General features: G+C 39.1%; 1 protein-coding gene and 1 long non-coding RNA gene across 2 annotated transcripts; both read right to left on the minus strand.

Moving 5' to 3' along the window:
* Window positions 1-15,827: 15,827 nt before the first annotated feature.
* Window positions 15,828-18,605, minus strand: LOC108098081. The gene is made up of 3 exons (XR_001771816.2): window positions 18,552-18,605; window positions 18,061-18,238; window positions 15,828-17,614 (listed from the first exon to the last, which is right to left on the minus strand). It is a non-coding gene; the product is annotated as an uncharacterized LOC108098081 (long non-coding RNA).
* A 719-nt stretch (window positions 18,606-19,324) lies between these two features.
* On the minus strand, window positions 19,325-19,975 carry LOC108098059 (dynein light chain roadblock-type 1). Its single transcript, XM_017200750.2, has one exon. The coding sequence runs from the start codon at window positions 19,886-19,888 to the stop codon at window positions 19,583-19,585; it is 306 nt and encodes a 101-aa protein (XP_017056239.1). The 5' UTR covers window positions 19,889-19,975; the 3' UTR covers window positions 19,325-19,582.
* Between the last annotated feature and the right edge of the window lie 2,060 nt (window positions 19,976-22,035).

Raw genomic sequence — 22,035 nt, forward strand, 5'->3', positions numbered from 1 at the left:
CCAATCGCCTCTTGCGATTCGGTGCCAAGTCTGAAAAATCAACAACAAGCGAAAGATACAAAAAACTTGCACAAAACACAGATACACACACCATACAAACACACACACACACACACTCATTCGAATCGGAGACGCGGCGACATTTTCCAAATATGCGGCCAAAAGCCCAAGGAAAACCAAAGGCAAAATGCGAGAGGAGCAAAAGTAAAATCGCAGTCGCAACTGCAAACTAAATATCGTGAGTCGGGACCCAGAAACTCGGAATCCAGGACTCCAGGACTCCGGGACTCCGGGGAAAGGACGAGTGTGCGAGGAGGACTCGCGGGGATGACAGAGAAATAGCCTCATAACCATTTGAAGCCATTCGAAGGCGCATAAAAGGATCACAACAATCGCCGAAATGAGCCATAATGAGCTCGTAAAAATTTTGCTACCTAATATACTCGGGAATCTTACGGGTGCGAGTACGAGTATATTCAAACTTGCTACGTTATGGGGTATGCAATGGGGCAGCTCCCCTTCTTCGCTCCGCTTCCCTTCCTTTCGTTTCGCCTGCGTTCTGTGGCTCCTGCTCCTTTCCTGGGTTTCTGCTCCTGCAGGACCTCCTCCGCCTGCAGAAAGTTGGGAGCCCCCGAGTTTTGTTTGTGTTCGACATCGATGATTGTTTTTGCCTCCGCATTCTGCATTCTCGAGTTGGTCGAAATAATATAGGAGTGGTTGGAGTTGCGGTTTGGATTGGTTGTTGATTGATTAATTTAAGATTTCTTTTTAAGCAGCTAAATGTTTTGTAAAAAAATCATTTAGACAAAAAGCTAGGTTTTACTTTCAATTATTTTAAAAATTATTTAAACACCTGTGTACACTTTGAAAGGTAGAGAGCTATGGCTTCAGTTGAACGATAGATATGAAAAATCTTATATATTTGTAAGAATACAGTAAATTTATATTGCATACATTTTTTAAAGCTTATACCAAAGTGTTGCAATTGGATTTTCAAGTCATTTTGCAAATAACAATTTATTTGGAATGCTTCTACTAAAATCTGAAAAGTACCAATGTCGTTTAACATTTCATAATTAAGACTGTTGCTAGATTTTTATAAGCAAGAGAAATCCATGCAGCTTAACACAAAAACAGTTCTACAAGTACTTCAACTAAACTTAGGTAAGTAAGTACGAGTATTTAGAATATTGCCGTAGTGCTATAATATATTTCTTCCCCGCTAGATATGTAAACACGTTTCAACAATTGAATCCCCGTCTCCGCCCACAGAACCCAAAAAGGGAGGCTTCGATTGTCTTGGCGCAAAGTCGCAATGAGATTGTGCGATTCCCGATTCGCAATTCGATTCCCAGGCATTTGCATACAAAGCGATCTCATTTTCATATGGCCACCGCCCCCGCTTTTCTTGTCATCGGCGGCTTGTTGCGGCAATTTACGAGAGCTTCCGTTCGGCGAAAAGGGGAGTTTAATGGAAAGCTCACACCTGTCCAGGTTGCCCAACGTGCCCAACGTGCCCAAGTTGCCCAGTGGATATGGACAATGCTTAACGTGGCCAATTAGCCCCGAAGGCAACCGAATCCGTGGCCAAAACCAACTCCTCCTTCACACCAGCACCTTGATTGATGGCCTCCATTCGCCTTTTAAAACTGGCGCAGGGCAATTAGACAAGCGGTTAAATTGCCACCTTGGCAGCTCGCTGCTGCCTTCCCACCCGCTGTTTTATTGGCCACAATCGCTCAAATCGAGCGATGCCATCCGTGAGATAGGCGCACCCAATCTAATCATAGTCCAAAACAGATACGTAGGCCCCATCCCCCCCATGGAAAATTCTGGGGGAGCCACTTACGCAGCTAATAAAGCAGCAATTTGGCAGCTGGAAGCGCCGGCGCTGACGCCAGTCCAAAAACATCAAACGGCCAGTACCAGATACTCGCCGCCCCCTCCCCTTCCCCCCAACAGCCCCCTTTCCCCCTTCCCCTCATCTGAGATCAAAGTTGTGGGGCCCGGAGGTTTATTTACACAGAAACGTTCAACAAAATACTCGTACTCCTCGGTGCCTGGCCGCCTTCACTCGCCGTTTGTTTACGTGTTGTCTATAAAGATTTTGGCTCTTTCTTTCGGCGTTTTTCGGTTAGATGAGGCTCGGCACCTGTTAGATGGTACACTTGGAGAAAAAAAGGACTATCAGGTGATTTTAGTGCCAGCTAGTATTAAAATGCATATGGGAATTATTGAACTTACCAAGTATTTCCTGATTGAACTTCTGTTTAAGTCATTTTGTGATACATTACAAGTTGTTATATTGATTAAATTTACTTTTATAAAAAAATATATTTTTAAGCCAGAAAATATTTTAAAAAATATTTAGACAACAACTAATTAAAGGGACTCAAGTGTGAACTATTTCTAATACCTTTAAAATTAAATAAATCAATTTATTTAGTAACAGTATTTTAATTTGAAGTTTTGGTAATGATTTTAGGTGTTTGCCAGTTTGTTTTTTTGTGTAAAATGTGGGTGGTGTTGTGAAGGGCACTTTTCTCACCGCCCTACGGATTTATCACTTCAATAGTTCAGAATTTTCAAAGTCAATTCATTTCGTTGTCGGATTTCGATCTTTGATGAGACCGAAGCCAAGTGATTGTGAAGCACAATGGTGTCGACAAGTTGATGGGCCAACAAATGGCCAAATTTGATGCATTTGGTATTCAAATGTCTTTGTTGTCTTCATTGATTGGTTGTTTTTTGATGGCAACATTTTCATAGGTACAACTAATTAGTAACATGTTTTTAAGGTTTTATATCTTTACCTTAGTTGTTTTTAACATATTTTTAAATTAAAAAAAGTAATACTAATCGTATTAAAAAACAACTCATGTTAGATGTTTAAAACAGAATATTGTTTTGTATATTGGTTCTAAAATACTTGCTCAAAACTTTCCGCTTAGCTAGTCAATTGTTTATGCAAGGAAATATTTTAAAAACAAACCACTAAAGCCATTTGTGAAATTTAAAATAATGCCCCGCCTCCAGTGAAAAGATCACGTATAGAAAGACCTCCCACGCGAACGCTTTTCCGAAAAATTTAATGAAAAATGTAATCCACAAAAAAATGAGCCAGAAACAATGAGTGGACGAAGGAGCGAACTGAAATGAAACTACCGGGCGCACTTCCTCTGCAAATTTGAATGGCCCGGCTACAATGGCCATAATGTACGCATGGATTAACCAATTACATTGCAATTTTAATTTGCAGGCTGGCGAAATTTTATTGCGAAATTGGCGAGAGCGCAAAATGAAATCGGCGCGCCGCGAATATGGAACGCATTGATAAGGAAATCCTGAGGGCCATGCAGTCGGTGCTTTTTTTGGCCACCTTTTTTTCTCTTTTTTCGGTTGGCAGGGGGAGTGGCAGTGGGCGTGGAGTTGACCCGAAAGCAAAGGCCAGGCAAACAGAGAGCGAAAAAGGGCACAAACAGAATGCGCCGAATGCGAAATGCAATCCAACGGATTTAAGTTCTTTATTAACACTTAATAAATCATACGAGGGCAATGGGTGGTGCAGGGTGGTGCTGGGTGGTGCAGTGTTTCTCTGGGTGGCTCCCACTGCCTCTGGAGTTCGTTTTCATGCCATCGACGACGCTTCGTCGGCCTTTGGGGGGAAATGGTGGCCATAAAACTAGCGCCAGCGGACCGGGGAAGGGCCGTAAATGCTTGTCCATCCAGCCATCCATCCATTCATCCATCTGCTGTCCGGACTGTCCGGCACTATCTGCCACATTGCGACAGTGTCAAGCATAAATCCTCATCATAATTCAAAGCATTGATCATCGCCTCCGACTCCCATTCGAATGGCAAAAAATGACAAATTGTTTGGCGCTCGATTGTGGCGCCTGCCCCTTTTGCACGTGTGTTGCCACTGTCCACTATCCACTTGCAACTTGCAACTGCAGCGGGTAAGGCAACAACTGATATTGCAACGACAACTGCAACGTGCACAAATAAAATACTCGTAAAATTCAACCAGCAACTCGGCAACGGCAAGGGAAAAAATTTCCTCTTTCATTTTTAAATGAAAGTTTATTATTGTTTTTGCGTGACAAGATAAGGTAAAAGTCGTAAAATTTTATTATGTATTTATGCATTAAACATTCTGCATTATGAATTTAATACGGAATTATAAATATTTGCGGATTTAAACTTAAGGCCTATTTGTGTGCGAGTGTCGTCAAATTCAGGTAAATCGATTGCATGGAGGGAGTGTGCGGTGCGCAAAGTTGAATATTTAGTGCCCATTTATTGTGGGTGCAACAATACATTCCGTTTAAGCTGGGCTTTAATTAAACAAGTGACAGCGAGCGGCGAGAACAGAACAAAACACTAGAATTAAGCTAACAAACTTAATGGGAAACTTACGGAACAATTTTGTAATTTAAATGGCGAGTATGCATATTAAAAAGTGTAACAAGTGGTAAACTATAGTACTTAAATGTTTACTTAGGAAATTAGTTCTAATTAAATTTATCTGAACAAATTAATATATTGAATAGTATTTTGATATTAAAATAGATATTTAAGGATCATTTTAAACAAGCAATAAAAATTGCTAATAAAAAAGATCTTTTTGGTAGTAAATGTTTAAAAAAGTGGCTTCTTTTTGCCTTACTAGTATTAACTTTAACTCAAAGCTCATGTATTTAATATCCTGTGAATAAACCTTGTTAAAAACCACCATCTCGGCTCATTTGAATGTCGTTCCACCGTTAGCTGGATTTATTGGACGACTCGCGACCTGGACAGACAACTTGGAGAATTTTCCATCTAAACTCCGCTGGAAAATCAATAAACGCAAAAGCCAGGCCTACGGACAAGACATACAAATTTTCCAATTAAGCAGAACACGTTTCCTAACGACTATTTTATACAATCGAATCGAATCGAAACGAAGCCAATTAAGACTATCGACGACTGCCAAAGCGATTGCGTTAGTACGAATAAATCGTGAGGGGATTCCAAAGCGGGCTCCTCCGATTTGATTTGATGAATTAATGAATAAGTTGACGGGCCACCGACTGACGATCCACCGCCGGCTGTCAAATGCAGCCAAACGCCGCCCCACGAAGAACTTGGAAAGGGAGAGGGGGAAGAGGGGGGAAGAGGGGGGAAGTTGCAGTTGCAGGGGCACTGGCAATGTGCAACAATTGGGCGTGCATATTCGTTAGCGAGTGCCACCAACGTTGGCGGCGGTAATTGAGGCGTGTGTGGGTGGGGGAGTGGCTGCCATTTCCACTGCCATCGCTTGACGAGCTGAAGCGCTTAAAATGTTTGCAGATTGCATTCACGAGATACGAATGCCAGAACAAACACGCAGAAAAAATGGATTCTACCTTTAACTTGCCTATTTTTAATAAGATGCAAATATTCCCTTTTGAATTTATATGTGAGTTTATAAAACATGTAATCAAATTGTTGATTTTTTAATTTGCTTAAATGAATAACTCTAAATAAGGTTTATCATGACTTAATGTTACAACAATTTTTTTTAATTAAATAAATATATGCTGTGATATTTAGTATGCTATTTAAACTATTGAAAATATAAACATAATATTTATGATTTTATTAAGCAATTCAGGATAATACATAAAGAAGATAATAAATCTATATAAATTATATTATGCAAATTAAACAAAAACAATTGTTCGATAGTAAAATTTAAGAATCGCATTTGATATAAAAAAAGTTGCACAACCCATTTTTTCTGGCTGTACATCGGATGGCTCAACAATTGCGAGGCGCGCGTTTTTCCATTTTTATGCGCAGCATTTCCACAATTCAAATTTGCACACAAAGTGGCAATTTGGCCCAAAACCGTTGCGAGCGCCTTTTATGGCCTATACAATCAGAGACGCTGCTGCAGACGGAGTTGCAACTGCCAACTGCCAACTGCCAACAGCCAACAGCCGACAGCCGACTTCCAACTGGAGAGAAATGCTGAAAAGCTGGAAAAGCTGACGACTTGCAACCGCTAGTTGGATGGCGAACAGCGGCGCATAATTGAATCGAAGCGCTCTTCGCGTTTCTTCAAATGAACGTCAATTAAAAATGCATCATAACCGCCCCCAGCGCCATTCCATAAACGCTGGCTTAATTTATTCTCCCATTCCGGATTCGGTGGGCCGGGGAAACGGCGATTCTGGCCATAAAGCAAACCAGTCCCAGGTAATAGTTGCGTATTAGTGTTATGGCACCCCGCCAGCCGGAACCCGATCTCCATTACGATCCGATGCTGCGGCCAGGTGGAGAACTATCCGTACTCGGAGTATATTATATGGCCCCACTCACGATTGAAACTCGAACGATATGCACTTGATTGGCAGATCGGAGCGATGGATTCGCAGTGTGTGTCTAAGGAGTAAATTATCTCTGGGCAAATTGATTGAAATTGATAAGCAGCCATTGATTCGCCAGCTCTGAGCATGCAAAATGTTTAATCAGATCTCGAAGACGTGATATTAAGGGCCATTAGCTCCGCTCGTTCATATAAATATCGAATATTTATTGGAACCCGTGGAAAATTGCACACCATTACCTTAAATACTTGTGGTCAATGGAAATCGTTGAAGAGTCTATTACATCGAATTGGTGGCTGCAGATAATCTTGGGTGTGTTATTACTATTCAATTTTGAGATATATATTCTTAATCCTTTAAATAACATGATTACAGTATATTGTTATTCCAATTAATCAAAAATTGGCTTAAACGAGTAAGTAAAATATATATTCATATTATTCTGATAGGATCCTTAAATAAATATTTAAAAAACACTTTATTGTCTGATATCCATTTCTATTCCTTTTGCATTAAATCATAACTATTTTCTATTGAACTTGTGATGTGCATATCACTACCATTCAGTCCGCCCACTCACATTACTTTCCGCCATCAATAACTATCTGGAAAATGACTTAATTAGAAAGTTTTCAAGTAGTTGGAGTTGTCGTCGCTGGAAACTCCGTTCGCTGGTCTTTCCGTAGGATAAGGCTCCGTCTAAGCCCTCTGCTCCACCCACACCCTTAAACTTGGCCAGTTGCTGTGGCTGTGGCCCACAAGTTTGGGCCAAAGGCAGCCGGCTGTTAGTTGTTAGCTGTTGGCTGTTGGCTGTTGGCTGTTGGCCTTGCTACCCCTGGAGTGCAATCATCGGCGCCTTGGCGTGTTTGTGTGCAAAGCAGTCATAAAAATTACAATAAACAATCATCATTTCGATCCGTTTACACCCACTTTGCACGTTTTCGCAGGCCGTGGAAAGTGAAAAAGGATTCAGCTCCAGCTTACACCACTCCAGTTAATAATAGTTCACTCAAAAAAGAGGATTCTGACGGTAAGATTTTGAACTATATATAGCTTTTTAGTTTTTAAAAGTGATTAAGACAAAATAAGTTTAGGTTTCTGAGAAAGAAAGAAATGTTTAAATTTGTTTTTCATGAGCTGAAAAGATGTTACCCTCTTCAGAAGAAAATAATATATGTATCTGAATGTAAAATTAAACAAGTGTTTATAATGAGCTTGTTTGTATTTTTGAAACATTTTAACAATGAGTAAATTATTTTTCTGATATAAAGGTATGATGGAACATTCTTTTAACTTTTCACTATTAAGAAGGAATTTATTTTAGGATATATATTTTTTATTAAACCCTTATTTTCTCAGTGCTTGAGGAGGGTCCGTAAAGTTGTTGGCCAGCAGCTAACAAGTAGGCGAAAACCGCGAGGCACCGAGGCACTCAAACAAAAGTGCTCAATTAGTCGCCCTCAGTCGTCAATCCTCCTTTCTCCTTCCTCAATCCACAATCCACAATCCTCATTCCTCAATCCTGAGGATTAGACTGCAGATACGAGAAACGGAGTCGGAAAGTGAGGAGCTGCCGACAGCCGCATGCAAATGCTCAATTGTTTGATGAATTGCGGCCAGAAGTCAAGGGTTCATTGCCAGGATTAGTAGGTAGTATTCGGCCGCTGTGAATGTCTTCATTGTGTCCGAGGAGTATCTTCGGCCTGGCCGGCATTGTTTTGGTTTGTTTGGCCGGCCTGCTTTGCATAAGCAGTTGGTTCACAGCGATCTCGGGCCACAATTGATTCCTGACCCCGTAATGAGCCCATGCCCGGCACCACTGAGCCACTTTGCGGTGGATTAAGTCATCAACTCGAAAGCAAATTTTTCCCGCGGCGCCTGCGGCGTTTGCTTTCGAGGTGGGAACACGGTCAGGCAACCCGGAAAGGATTATCACAGCCAATCGTGCTGAAGATGGGAATGACTTTAATAGGGGAAATAAATAAGACAATTGGATCACTTTAATTAGGTGTTCAATTTACAAAAACATTGTGGGAGTAGTGAGTTTTTGTTAGCAGGGCCGGAGAAACAGTTTTGAGTGGGGCGATGACCTCACAAATTTTCAATAGTTGTTTGTGGCACGATATATGATGGATCCTGAATTGAACAGAATATATTTTTTAAAAGCTATTTTAATAAAACAACAACACCAATCAATCAAAATGCAACAGGTAAAAAAAACTATTTTAAATGTAAAATGTTAATTAAAATCCATTTAATATTAAAATAATGTTAATTTAATGTTAAAATAATGTTAATTTAATATAATGTAAATGTAATGTTAACTAAATGTTAATTAAATTAATATGGCCACGTCAGCGACAATGATAATTAATTATTTTTTTCGTTTTCTTGCACATATAATTCCCAAGTGGTTCTGGCTGATTCGTAGTGGGATACCCCTTGATTTTGGCCAATTTCTCAGTTCTCCGGGATGACTGGCAGTTTCTCTAAGAAACTTTTTCCGGTCTCTGGAAGTGTGTGTGTGTGCGTGTGTGTTAGTGACGTGGTTCCAGAGTGGGAGAGAGTATCTGGCCAACTCCTCCTACTGGAGTCCACTCCCGGATGCAGTGCATCTTGGGTGGACTTCTCCTACTGGAGTCCACTCCCGGATGCAGTGCATCATGGGTCGACTCCTCCTAGGATGCACTGCATCATGACCTGACTTGGCATGAACTTAAAGGTGCCCGATCCCTTCCTGCATGTAGTGGACTCCAGGATGCAGGGCATCCAAACCTGAAAAGGTGAGTTGCAGTTTTTTTTAATTATGTGATGACGTGGCTTTTGTAAAAAAAATGCAGTTAATTAATTCAATTTTTTTATTTTTTTTTTTTCAGGTTTTTGGTTGTGTATTTGGCTGATTGCAGAAAATAATTGGTGACACCATCCAACTTGTAACTTGAAGTTCGACATCAGGATGCACTGCACCAAGGTTATTACGCAGTGAGTACATCCTTTAGACAATAAATAATTAAGTTATATATTTTAAGAAATCATAAATATTTTGACAAAGAAACTAAAAGCAACAGATAAAGATCTGAAACTTTTCAAGAACATGAAAGAAATTTTAAAGGTAAATTTGATCAAATATTAAACTTGAAGTACGTGAAAATCAAACACAATTAATAATTGTAAACAAGTAGGGACATATAATATAAATATATATAGTAAGAATAGTTGTAAGAATGCGGTTACCGGAGATATATAGTATGCTGACACCACATAAATGGACTGGACAACAGGCTGCAGGATCAATTATGAATGGCGTGATCTTCTATTGAACTCCACTCCAGGATGCAGTGCATCACCTCATTGGGGTAAGTATTTTTAAACAACCGATTTGTATAAAATAATTTAACTAATATTTTGGAATGCTTCTTTTTATTACAGGTGATGACTATACCTTTCTACTTGGAGTGTACTTCAAGATGCAGTGAATAAAAAACCCAAAGAGGTAAATACCTTTTTTACTAACAAAATAATTATAACTATTATTATTTGTTACAAATTATTTATAACTTTTTTTTTCTTATTTAATTTCAGGGTAAAGTGTAAAGTGTACATGTTGCGGATAAAGTGGTTGCAGTGGTTATCTTATTGAACTCCACTCCAGGATGCAGTGCATCACCTCATTGGGGTATGTATTTTTTAAACAACCGATTTGTATAAAATAATTAAACTAATACATGTTTTCAAATTTTCTTTTCATTACAGTGCAGATCAAGGAGCTAACTGAGTAAGTACCAATCTGAAAAGATTTATTTATGATAATCTCATAATTATTTAAGTAGCTGTTATATTAAGTTGGAAAATGCTTAACTTGGCAAGTATTTGGAAAGTTACTATCTATCTATTTAAATAGAAACTGATTTAATTGGGCCGTGGTAAAGGCGGGATTTCTCTTCGTTTTTCTTCGATATACTCTATATGCAGGGCCGGAGAAACAGTTTTGAATCATACATTCAACTGATAATAATGGATGTAAATACATTTTTTTCTACAAGTCAAGCATTTTGGGGTGTTGAATTCCACACCCGCTAAGATTTGGCGTGTGGAGTGCTCAACACCCGGTATACACCTTCCGCCGGCCCTGTTTGTTAGTGATGTATAAGAAAAGACAACAAAATATCGCAATCAAATAATCAATATGAATTAAATACAGAGATAACTACACATTAAGTTAAAGTTTTTGGTTTATATATTAATAAACTTATGCATCTTGAAATTACGATGGGTATTCTGTAATACTTTCGGATTAAAAGTACCTTAAATATTGAACTCATTTTTAGTTTACTATATAATATTTTTAAATTAAGTAAGGCTGATAATGGAAGACAAAAATAGAGTAGCAGGACTTAAATATAAATGTTATTTATCTTTGTTATTAGCTCATGTCAATTTCCATAGTTAGTCATATTATTCCCAGTCGAAATAAAGTGGCTAACATATGTATTGGATTGAGCCCTCCACTTAGTGATGGCTAATAAAAAAGCAAACAGTTAAGTAGTGTGACATGATACTAAAGAACCTGTTGCCAAATCCAGCCCTCGTACCTTTGTCGTACTACCAAATAGCAAATGAAACCATTTAAATAGTCGTAAAATAAATTTTATTGGCTCGTAAAAAGAAAACCGGCAGTCGGCAATTAAATGCTAAGCAGAACAGAGCGGAACAAGATAGAATGGCATTTTAACAACTATATAAACAAATTGCGGTTAATACCAAGCACAGGCCGAAGTTTTATGTTCTTTTTACGACTTGACGCCACCGCCACCGCCACTTGAGTGGCAGAAATCCGCTGCTGAGACTCACTCAATGCGGCAGCGATCCGAACATCCTTAGCATCCCAGTTCCCAGGTTCGAGTGTCCTTTTGTGATCCTGAGAGCATCGAGGGATGTGCGTGTTCATTTCGGCAAATGAGTGAGATTTTCGAGTTGAGTCAGCGGACTTTACGACCTTTTTACGATCTGTTAGTGTGACACGCCGACAATCAATATAAAAGACATAAAAAACAATCTCCGTGACGTATGCCATAATTATTGTGATATCCCCTTCGCGTAGATACAAATGTATCTGCGAGCTGCTGATGGCCCATAGACATCATCGCTTTTACGAGGTGCCTCGGATGCTGCCGCCGTTAGTTTGATGCCGCCGATGCTGATGATGCCCGAGGAAATGGCGGTAAAATTTTATTCGAATGCATTTGCCTTCCTCAGTTTGTGATTGCATATGGCTGTGGCTTTTATGGCATTTTAACGATTTGTTTTGACGTCGGATTTGGCCAGCATCTTGATGCGAGGGCCCTCGCAAGGTCGCAGCTCGTTGACGCCTTGATTTACGGACTCGAGGAAGCCCGCTTCGATGGCGCCATAAATGTAGCCATATTTTGTACAATTTGTTTTTACAGCTTTTTTATTGGTACTTCGGAATGTTAAAATTAATACTACTGTATTGGCTTCATTTGCATATTTTGACTAGATTTGTGTTAGAAATGTATAAGCACTTGAAATAATTAACAAAAATAAGGGGTAATTAAATGAATTTTTCAGCACTTGGCTATGGAATTCAACTTAGTTGCAAATTTCCATTTAACCCTGAGAACTATGTAATTAATATTTATTATTTAAATTTAACTCAATTTTAACATATAAAATACATTTACTTGTGCAATGACATTTTCCAAATGAATTTCTCAACTTAGCAACCGCTTTGGAGAGGCATCAGTTTTCAAGATGGAGGAACCTGAACTGTCGTCCCGGTTTTCCTCCAAAACGGACGCTTCACTGGCAACACGTGTTTCTGATTTTGTGACTTTGTGATTCTGGGCCTGTTCAACGGGTTCCAGTTTCCAATGCAGTCGAATGCATCTGAAGTGCACTCTGGGATGGACGGGTGTGTGCGTGTGTCTATATCCATATATGCGGTTATATTAAATCATCTGCTTGTAGTAAATCATGGCAGCAACTTAAGAACGAGCGGGTGGCACCACAAGTACAGCACTGACATTTGTAGTCATATGGTATGAAAATGAAGTCATCTCGGTCCAATGGGAAGTGATGGTGTACTAGAAATCAAACAGAAAAGTATTTTACTTCATAATTTTAATTCATAATTTTACTACATAATAGTAGGTAGGGGAATATTAAAAAAATATATACATTGAATCAGACAAAGAACTGTTAGTTTGGTTATCCAAGTATATATCCATCTAAATATAAAGATATAAACTTGGAAATAAATGCAATTAATAAAACAAAGAACTGATAAATTGGTTATCCAACTTTATATTCAATTCATAAAATTGGAAACATTATAAAAATACATACAATTAATCAAACAAAGAGCTGATAATTTGCCCAGCCAACTATTGATCCCAAAAACACAATTAGACGCTCTCCAGAGGAAAATGCAGATACATGGAAATATTTCCAGGCGCCTCCACTGACAGCCAAACAAACAGCCACCGCTGAAAATATGTTTTTGGGAGATAAATCAAAATTCTCATATTTGGCAAGGATGAATGCGGCCCGAATCGTCTGGCGCAAAAGAGAAAGTTGTTGGCCCTTTGTTTTCCCGGGCCATTGGCCATGCTGGTGGTTTTGTTATCAGATGCCCGAGGGCGCGATCGGTCCGAATGAGCAACATACTATATATACAAGTATTACCTACGGAGGGACACCACCAATTTTACAGGGGATTTACGAATCCACCGTGTAACGAGAGGCCTATGCCTCATTCCCGATTCTGTTCTGCCGAGGAATATTTTTATGATTTATTACCGAGCCGGCTATAATCGAACTGGCAAAGTCAGACAATACCTGGGTGTCCTTTTTTGGGATCGGCAACTCGGCGGCTCGGCGATAACAACGAGTCAAAACAAATCTCCTAAGGTCAGCTAAAAAGTATCTTTTTTTACATTCTCGAGACTCGAGGACATGTTGAAAGGCAGCATTACCATTTCCATTTCCCATTTATGGCTGCAATATTTTTTATGACACATTTTTATGATTTATGAATTGATTTTGTTTCGACTCTGGGTTTCTTCCCCGATCTATTACTTTTTGTAGTTTCGGGAAGGCGACCTTCGGTTTCTGGGAGGGCCTGGCCTCAAAACGATTACCGGAGCATATTGGTATAGCGATCATCTTCAGCGGTGTCTGGGAGTAATTGCCTCTCGTGAAATTGGGCGTTTTAATGTGACTGGTGTGTGGCAACTGTCTGTGAATGCTAATAAGCTGGCCAACAATAATGAGAACCAATAAATTTGAGTTTATATTGTGACTAATTAAAAATTATGAATAACGTTTTATTCTCTTTCATATAATTTATACGTTTAACTTATATTTTCTCGAGAAGTTCTCAATTAGTTTCATTAAATAAATTATTAAATACGTGTGTTCCAATATAATAATCTCTTTGTTTTTGTTTGGAAGCTTTTTCATTTTATTTGAAAGCTGTTGAATACTCCTTTGAGAACTTAGATAATCTTGATGTAGTTTCCTTTTGTTCAAAACTCCTCAGTCTGAGTCACTCAAACAGTTCTCGCTAAATGCAAAATCTCCCTGGCGGAGGGCAATAAAAATTAAGAATTATTTAACCAACAACTCGACATGGTCTGCTCTGGAAATCTCCAGTGTTTACGTTGCGAAAACAATTGAAATCATAACAATAAAATCAAATTTGAAATTTGCGAGCGGTGGGCGGTGGAAAAGGAGTTCAGAGGAGCGGGTAGCGGGGGGCATTAGCCAAGTGGCGAGCGGGCCAATAAGCAACCAGTTGCGTCAGAGCGGCCGATGTGAGAAAATTTCCAGCACAAGCCCAAAAACAAGCAAAGGTAAATGGTAAATGCTAAATGGCAAATGGGTGAAATGCTCAAGAAAATCAAGCCAACGAGGAGCTGCGCCAGAAAACAGAGACAGTGAAACGAACGAAATGGCCATAAACATAAGCCAAAATGCTCCCTCCGAGGGAAGGGGGTCGTAAAGGGGCGAGGGGGGTGGCGATAAGTGGGCTGGGAAGACCAAACCAACCAGTTCGGCAACGCGAACTCCGAACTTAATCGAAACATCAAAGGAAGAAAGCCAGCCACAACAGCGGCAGCAACAACAACGAAAAGGCAACAACCAGAAACTTATTAAAAACAACAAGTGCAGCTTGCTTAGCGAGTTGGCCCAAAGGGGAAGGTGGCGGGGGAGGAAAGAGGAGGGGGAAGACACGGAGGGTATCGGTGTTGCCAACTTGGATTGATTGACACTCAAGCTGGCTTTTTTAAAACAAAATGCACTGCAGGTAAGAAATTTATATACATATGTATTTGTTTTTGAGAATATATTTACTTTATATTTGTTAGGTTAAACAACTTAATATTAAACTATTATTAACTTACTAAATGTCTGTATTTTTTTTAGTTCTGGGATCAACCGAAATTAGCCCGAATCAATTTAGCATTTTCAAGTAATTTAGGTTTAATATTAAAAAAGGAATGGTTTCATTTAACTAAACTATAAAAAAAGTAAACTTGTTTTGAAGTAAACTAAATAAAGGATAACTAAATACCAATTAAATAACCTTTCAAAAAACAGGAGTTTTACCAATTTAAGAAATCTAATTTATTATTTAATTTATTTATATTTCTGTTAAGGCATAAATTCAAAACTGGCTTTTTCCAACCCAAAAAAAACTGGCTGCACTGGAGGGCATTCGTGCTGTTTGGGCAGTGGCAGCACGTCCCAACCGACATCGACAAGCTGCACTGAGCGAAAATATCAGTTAGAGGGGCAGCGCTGGAAGGGGAGCACTCAAAATGGGCACTTTCGGTCGCAATAACCACGACATTTACGATTATTTTACGGCCACTAAAAATCAAAAGTGTAATTTACGGAACCAAACCAAACTGAACCGAGACGAACAATGAGGCGAAGAGAAGGACAGCAATACGGCGAGAGAAGGAGACGGAAAGAGTCGAGCGAGGAGCGATGGAACCGTATCTGTATCGGTGTTGCATCAGCTTAGATGGAGTCGACTCCACGGACGAGTGGGGCAGGATTTCGGGGTGGTGCAGAAGTCACTGTGGCGTGGGTGGTTCTCGATTGCATGGAGTGGAGCATCCAAACAAAGGCACTGAGCAAATACTATCCATATCGTGGATTATGGCACACAAAAGAAGCTATTCATTAATAATAATAAGCATCAATGTATTCTATATGTTTTTTTATTTACTATAACCAAAGTTTGCAGTCTCTTAAGGTTAATTATAAAATGATAGTGGTATTAAAATCAACCTTAAAGTTGCATAACTTAAAAATAGTTTACAGTAGTAATACATTTCTAAAACAAATGAAAACTTAATAATAAAAGTTAATAATTTACTAATTTAAAATTAATAATGGCTTTTGTTTGAATAAAAGGTATACATACATATATTCTTAAATATTTGTTTATTTAAATATCAGTTCACTTAAATAAAAGTTTGTTATATATTTGGTATATGTAGAAATAAATTTCCACTAACAGATTTTAGGTAAGACTATAATGATTAACTGCTAAATTCCTTATGATATATATTTTGTACTATATGGTGCTCTGTTATACAGACTCATCAAGCCCTGATAACGAATCGGGTTTTTAGTGAAGAGGGCTGAATCAGGGAGTATATATATGTACACATACCGCCAAGAAAACCAGTTGATTCCTAACTGGATGGACATTGCCGGCAGCCAAATGAAAAGCAGTCTTCGGCTCCTCGACTCCTTTCTCTGCACTTGCTGGCTGTCTCTGTTATGGCTTGGATCTCTCCTTATTTTTTGCCTTATTTTCCTGGCCATCACATGTGCAACTCTTGGCCAGAGACTCCTGTTGGGAGCCCTCTGCCGCCCACCTTCTCTTCCCCTGATTGCGATTGGTGTTCTGTTTTTGCCGGATGGCGATGGCTCCAAGCTGCGAATGTCGAAAGCGCATCGCGTTGAAAGATGATTTTCATGTTTTTCCCCTTCAGCGTCCCCGGAGAATTCCCCAAGTTTTGAGCCGGAATCGTGGCCCTAACGATGCTCAAAGTAATTTTGTTGTCTTAACCGCGTTTACTGACATCTTGATGCTTTGATTGCTCCGATTTTGAATGGAATCGTTTGCGCTGCAACACCCGCACTTGGCTTTATGCCCCATTGCCATTATCGTCTCGGCAAGTCGGGGAAATTGAATTGAAGTCTTTGATTGGCAATATGCTCCGTTGACCCCTAACAACTCGCCAGTAGATGTCGATCGTAAAGCGGTGCGGGAAAATGCACAAAGAGCCAATATAAAAAAAAACTCTGGAATGCCCCATTTAAAATTGGCCAACTAAATTGGGAAAAGTTGTTTTGTGGTTGGAAGGAAAGTGTCTTGTTATATTGGTTGTCCGAATCGTTTTAGAAATTTATACAAAAAAAATTATTAAGTAATAGTAATGGAATTTGGTAACGCTATAATACAAATTTAATTTTGCACATTTTTCGTTTAGTCGTCTCCATTAAACCCCAATAAATCATTATCTCATAAAAATAGAATGACCAAAACTAACCTTGTGGTAAGCACGAAAACAAAATTCTTCTTAAGTTCTTCCTCATTGAAATAGTCGCACATTTTATATTTTATAAAAGATATAATAACATTAAATATTAACATATGTTACGTAACATAGAAAAACTTCAAAGGAGTAACAGTGGCTCTAAAACTGGACACTCCGACTGACTCTCAAACTATGGCTGACAGAACCCATAGATGGCGCAATTGAAACAGTGCTGCCATCTGCCGAGCAATATATGCAGCTCCTTTTTTATTTCCGTTGACTTTTAAACGGAGTAAATGTAAGTTTATTACAGCAAATACTCTTGTTTTTAAATAATTCTTCACTGGATCTAGAAATAAAATACTTATGCAGGTTCAAGCTTATCATTTCTTTCTGGCTCTGGTAATGATTCTTCGATTTGTTTGGTGATTTAACCGTCTTGCAAGAAATCGCTCATCCGCCCCTTCGAGCGACGTCTGCGCCGCAGCGAGTCGAAACTGGAAATGTGACGCGGTGGTTGAACGAGCCAGAAAAAATCCAGCATTTCATCACCACCACCAGCATGAAAATGGGCTTGGCCTTTTCGTTTGAGTGAGTATTTCAAGGCGCTCATTCTCCTCGATTCTTCGAGCTGCTCTCTTTTTCTTTTCTTGCAGATAGCCGACGGCGGTAAAACTATAAAATTCAGAATGATTCAGATGTATCATTATATAAAATTTTTAATAGTTTCATGCTCTTCAATTTTTCATTTAAACTAATTTTTTTATTTTAACCGTTGAATTAATCTTAACAATAAAATGAAATGTTGTTCAAACTATTTATGCAGTATTAGCTATTTTCATAATTGAACAAATTTTAAAATTAAAAAATTTTTTTTTTTTGTTCCAAAATTCACGTATATAACTGAACCACTTAGATGCTTATTTTTTAGCTGACCAGAATATTTGTACATTTTTGACATTTATATTCATTTTTAAACCAGAAAAAAACCTTTTTAAGGAGGTTACACGTGTTGACAAAACAGCCAAAACTTAAAAAAAAAAACCATATTCGTTCTTATTAAAATCAACTTAGTCCGAATAAATTAACGTAAATTAATAAATAAATATATAAGTGCTTACGTATATTCAAATTACTTTCGAGGAATTGGCAGATGTTGCGCTTGAGTATTCATCACATTCGTTGCCTCAGAGTGGCGTTGCAACTTCACTTTCAGGTTTGCGGCACAACTTAATTGAATTCATAGAGCGTGCTGGCTCACCCGTACAGTGAACACCGGGAGACGGGAACGGTAGCCGCCTGACGAGTTCATAAAACGAGAGATATGAAATGTGAGTGAGTTGGCCATGGAGATCCTCTTCGAAAAACGTTTTATTCGAATTTAATTCAAAGTGTTTCTAATTTCCCCGGGCATTGATAATTTCGCACGAATAAAGTCGTCACTCCGAATGGACCGTGGAGTAATTTCATTTCACGCTGCCTCAGATGAAGTGCGCAATTCTGACAGCCGAGGAATGGGGGAAAAATCGCTCGACCTTGCCACCATCGAAGTTGGTCCATTGTGAGCCGGTTGAATAAAGTTTCAGTAAAATTTGTACGAATTCATATTTACCCAGCACCACAAAACGACGCCAGACAATGGGAAACTGCTTAAAGATAGCTGCCGGGGCACAAAGCACCCCAGGAGCGTCTCGTGGTGATTATGGACTCGGGTTGAAAGTCGGGTAAAAAGGCCAGATAAGTTATTGTTGCCGGCGAGGAGCAATAGCAACCCCTGCAAAGGGATCTGTAAAAATAGGACAAGATACTCTACACACTCGCTCGCACACACATTCATCTGCCCGGAGGGTGCGTCGTAAAAATGAGTTACGAGTCCTGCCATTTTAAATTAAAATAGCAGCCAGCCTCCATTGTGGCATCAAGATGGAAGCGCAGAAGCAAAAGCAAAGGCAAAAGGAACGGAAAAAAGGTCAAAGGCCACGCTACGCAACGATTCCACCCCGAAACTCCGATCCAGCGGACAAAATGGTCATGTTGACAGAAGTAAATCTCCTGAATTATCGCATTAGATGCCGCATTCTCACAGATATATGTTCATACATAGATAGATTCCCGGGCCGATGAAGCCATGTCGTAAATAATCGAGATCGGAACGTCGCCGGGGCATTATAAAGGATTTTCGGGCAGCCCTGTTGATTTAAGCATTCTTCCTGTGTTTGTTTGGCATTTGAAAGGGTTCAAGACCATAGCCACCCCATATTCAAAGTATTTCTTAGACCAGAAACATTGATCGACAATTCACTTTTACCTCATTGGTATTCAACGTATATAAGCACTTATAAATTAGAATATCTTGAGAACCTATTTTAAATAAAAAAATAGGCATTTAAGGTAATACAGAAATATTTAGATTTTTTTTTTTTTTTTTAAATGTTCATAATGTTTGTTTTGGTGATATATTGGAAAACAAAATTCTAGTGACTAGAGATTGCCAAGAAATTTTGGAAACAATATTCTAGAAGGTGCGCCACATTTTAGAAGATTTTTCCCAAAAAGTCCTGGCACTTTTCATTGGTTTTTGAATCTTCACGGTTAAGGAAATGGCCATTTAATGATTTTTTCTACTGACGGCTTGCATTTTCCTCACTGAACAACTGTGATGGTAAAGTACTCCTCAGGGGCTATCAAATACTCGAATTTCCGGGTGGCCAGTCGAATGAAGCACAGTTTGTTCTCCGGGTCAATATCCCGAACTGTACTTTGGCAGATGCCCACAAAGAGTCCGTTCAAATGCTTGACGATCGCCGTGGCACTCGTATTATCGAAAGATGATTCAGCCACTGCATTGGCCATGTTGTCGGAGACCACATATCCCGAAGTGTGATCCGACAGTATGCGATCCACCATGGTTCCGTTCTGGTGGATCACCTGCTCCAGTATGCGATTCATTATTTTCGTGTGTCGTGTATTATAAAGTGTTTTGCGACTGGGAGTGAGCTGACTAGTTTGTGTAATTTCTAAATCTGTACTGAAATCATATATTTAAATATATAAATACTCGCATTGATTTTCTAGACACAGAGTTCTAGTGATATGTGAACGTTTAAATGTGTATCAGTTCCAAGTCCTTTCTATTGATCGATTTTTAAGATTTGTAAGATTAGTTTGTATATGGTTCAAATTTTGTGTTTGAAAATTCATAAAAGTAATTCTGTTGAATTGTAGTTTAAACAAGAAAGGAAGCTAGCTTCGGCAAGCCGAAGCTTATATACCCTTGCAGTTACTAAATATGTCGAACAAAATACATAAAAACTAAAGAGCATCGAAGCTATGAAGATTTTTCTATTAATTTTCCATATTGTTCATATGACAGCTATATAATATAGTCGTCCGATTTTAATGAAATTTAATTTATAACTCAAGACTCATTAGAAAACTCTATTCCAAAAATCATTATTGTCTGATGAAAAACAACGAGGTTATAATTATATTTCCGTTATTTCTATATAGATTTTTCGATCTTTCCTATGGCAGCTAAATGATAAAGTACTCCGATTTTTATGAAATTTTTTTCTCAACTTAAGAGTATTTAAAAAACTTTATGTTCCAAAAATCATGCTAGTGGCATTAAAAACAACGACATTATAATTTTTTTTCCATTATTTATATATATATTTTTTGATCTCTCCTATGGCAGCTATATGATAGAGTTATCCGATTTTGATAAAATTTAATCCGAAATTCAATAGCAGTTAGAAAACGCCATCTGGAAGGAATGAAGTCGATCTGATCAAAAACAACGGTGTAAAATTTTTTTATTTCATTCTCTTGTATGGGAGCTATCCGATATAGTCGCCCGATCCGGCTCGTTCCGACATATATACTGCGTGCAACAACTACACAACTTTTGGGAAAGTTTCAGCGAGATAGCTTTAAAACTGAGAGACTAGTTTACATAGAAACCGACAGGAGGACAGACAGACAGACGGACAGACGGACAGACGGACAGACGGACAGACGGACAGACGGACAGACGTACATACATATTTCAACTCAGATGGTGATGCTGATCAAGAATATATATACTTTATGGGGTCTGAGGTGTCTCCTTCACTGCGTTGCAAACTTCTGACTGAAATTATAATACCCTTTGCTCTGCAAGGGTATAAAAAGATACAATCGTATTATTCCTGCGTGAGGTATCATCTTCTATTTAAATCAACCAAATTTAACATATAAACCCATTAAGTCCCGTATAAAAACACTACGCTTACCCATTTTTAATTTAATTCTCCACTTTCAATATTTTTATGCCGGATTTATAATGAGTGTAGAGCTCACGCCTATCGCGTTGATTAAATAAGTGTTGGCATCGCAACAGATGGCAGTGGGCTCGAATAAATTAAACTTATCGGAAAGTTCTTATCTCGGGGCGGCCTTTGATTGCCACTCCCCCGTGGAATCCCCATTAGGAGCCCGAGTGCCATTGAACTTGCCCTCCAATTGGAACAGTCGAGGTCAGTTCGAAATTCGAATTACGGCACACAAGAACTGATATTCCCGCCCAAGTTCAAGTGGTCGCGTGGCTTCCCTCGCGTTTTCTCCTCCCGCAGGCAACCTCATCAAGCCGTTTTCATTTAATTTTCATGCACATTTAATGGCGTCTGTTATTGGCTTTTAACGAGATTTCCACTCCAGCCCCGCCGATGTATTTTTAGGTATCCGTATAATTGACTTTTTGACTTTGAACCGCTTTGTCGCAGGTCGTTGACTCGCCAGCGGCAACTTAAACTAATTCCACTTACCGGCTTAGTTTAAAGCCCCTTTAAGCCGCTCTCGAATGCCATAAATCAAAGCGGACAGAGTTGCAAATAGTGGCGGGTGTTTAGTATTTAGTACAACACTCATCTTGCCAAAGGCTCATCTGTATTCAGAGCCCCTCGTCTCCTCGGCGGAGAAGTGCTTGTCGGACAAGTCCAGAAAGTGCATATGCCAGTGCATGTCCCTCCGGATCCCCAGATCCCCATATCCCCATATCCCCAGATCCCCAGATCGACCCAAAATGGCCACTCGAGTGCCCGCAACGGCCATAAAAC

Source organism: Drosophila ficusphila, unplaced genomic scaffold, assembly GCF_018152265.1.
Source record: "Drosophila ficusphila isolate 14025-0441.05 unplaced genomic scaffold, ASM1815226v1 contig_791, whole genome shotgun sequence".
NCBI classification, from domain to species: domain Eukaryota; kingdom Metazoa; phylum Arthropoda; class Insecta; order Diptera; family Drosophilidae; genus Drosophila; species Drosophila ficusphila.

What these genes read in the sequence shown, in the direction of transcription:
- LOC108098059 (XM_017200750.2), bottom strand. Translation starts at nt 19,888, where the DNA reads ATGAATCGCATACTGGAGCAGGTGATCCACCAGAACGGAACCATGGTG.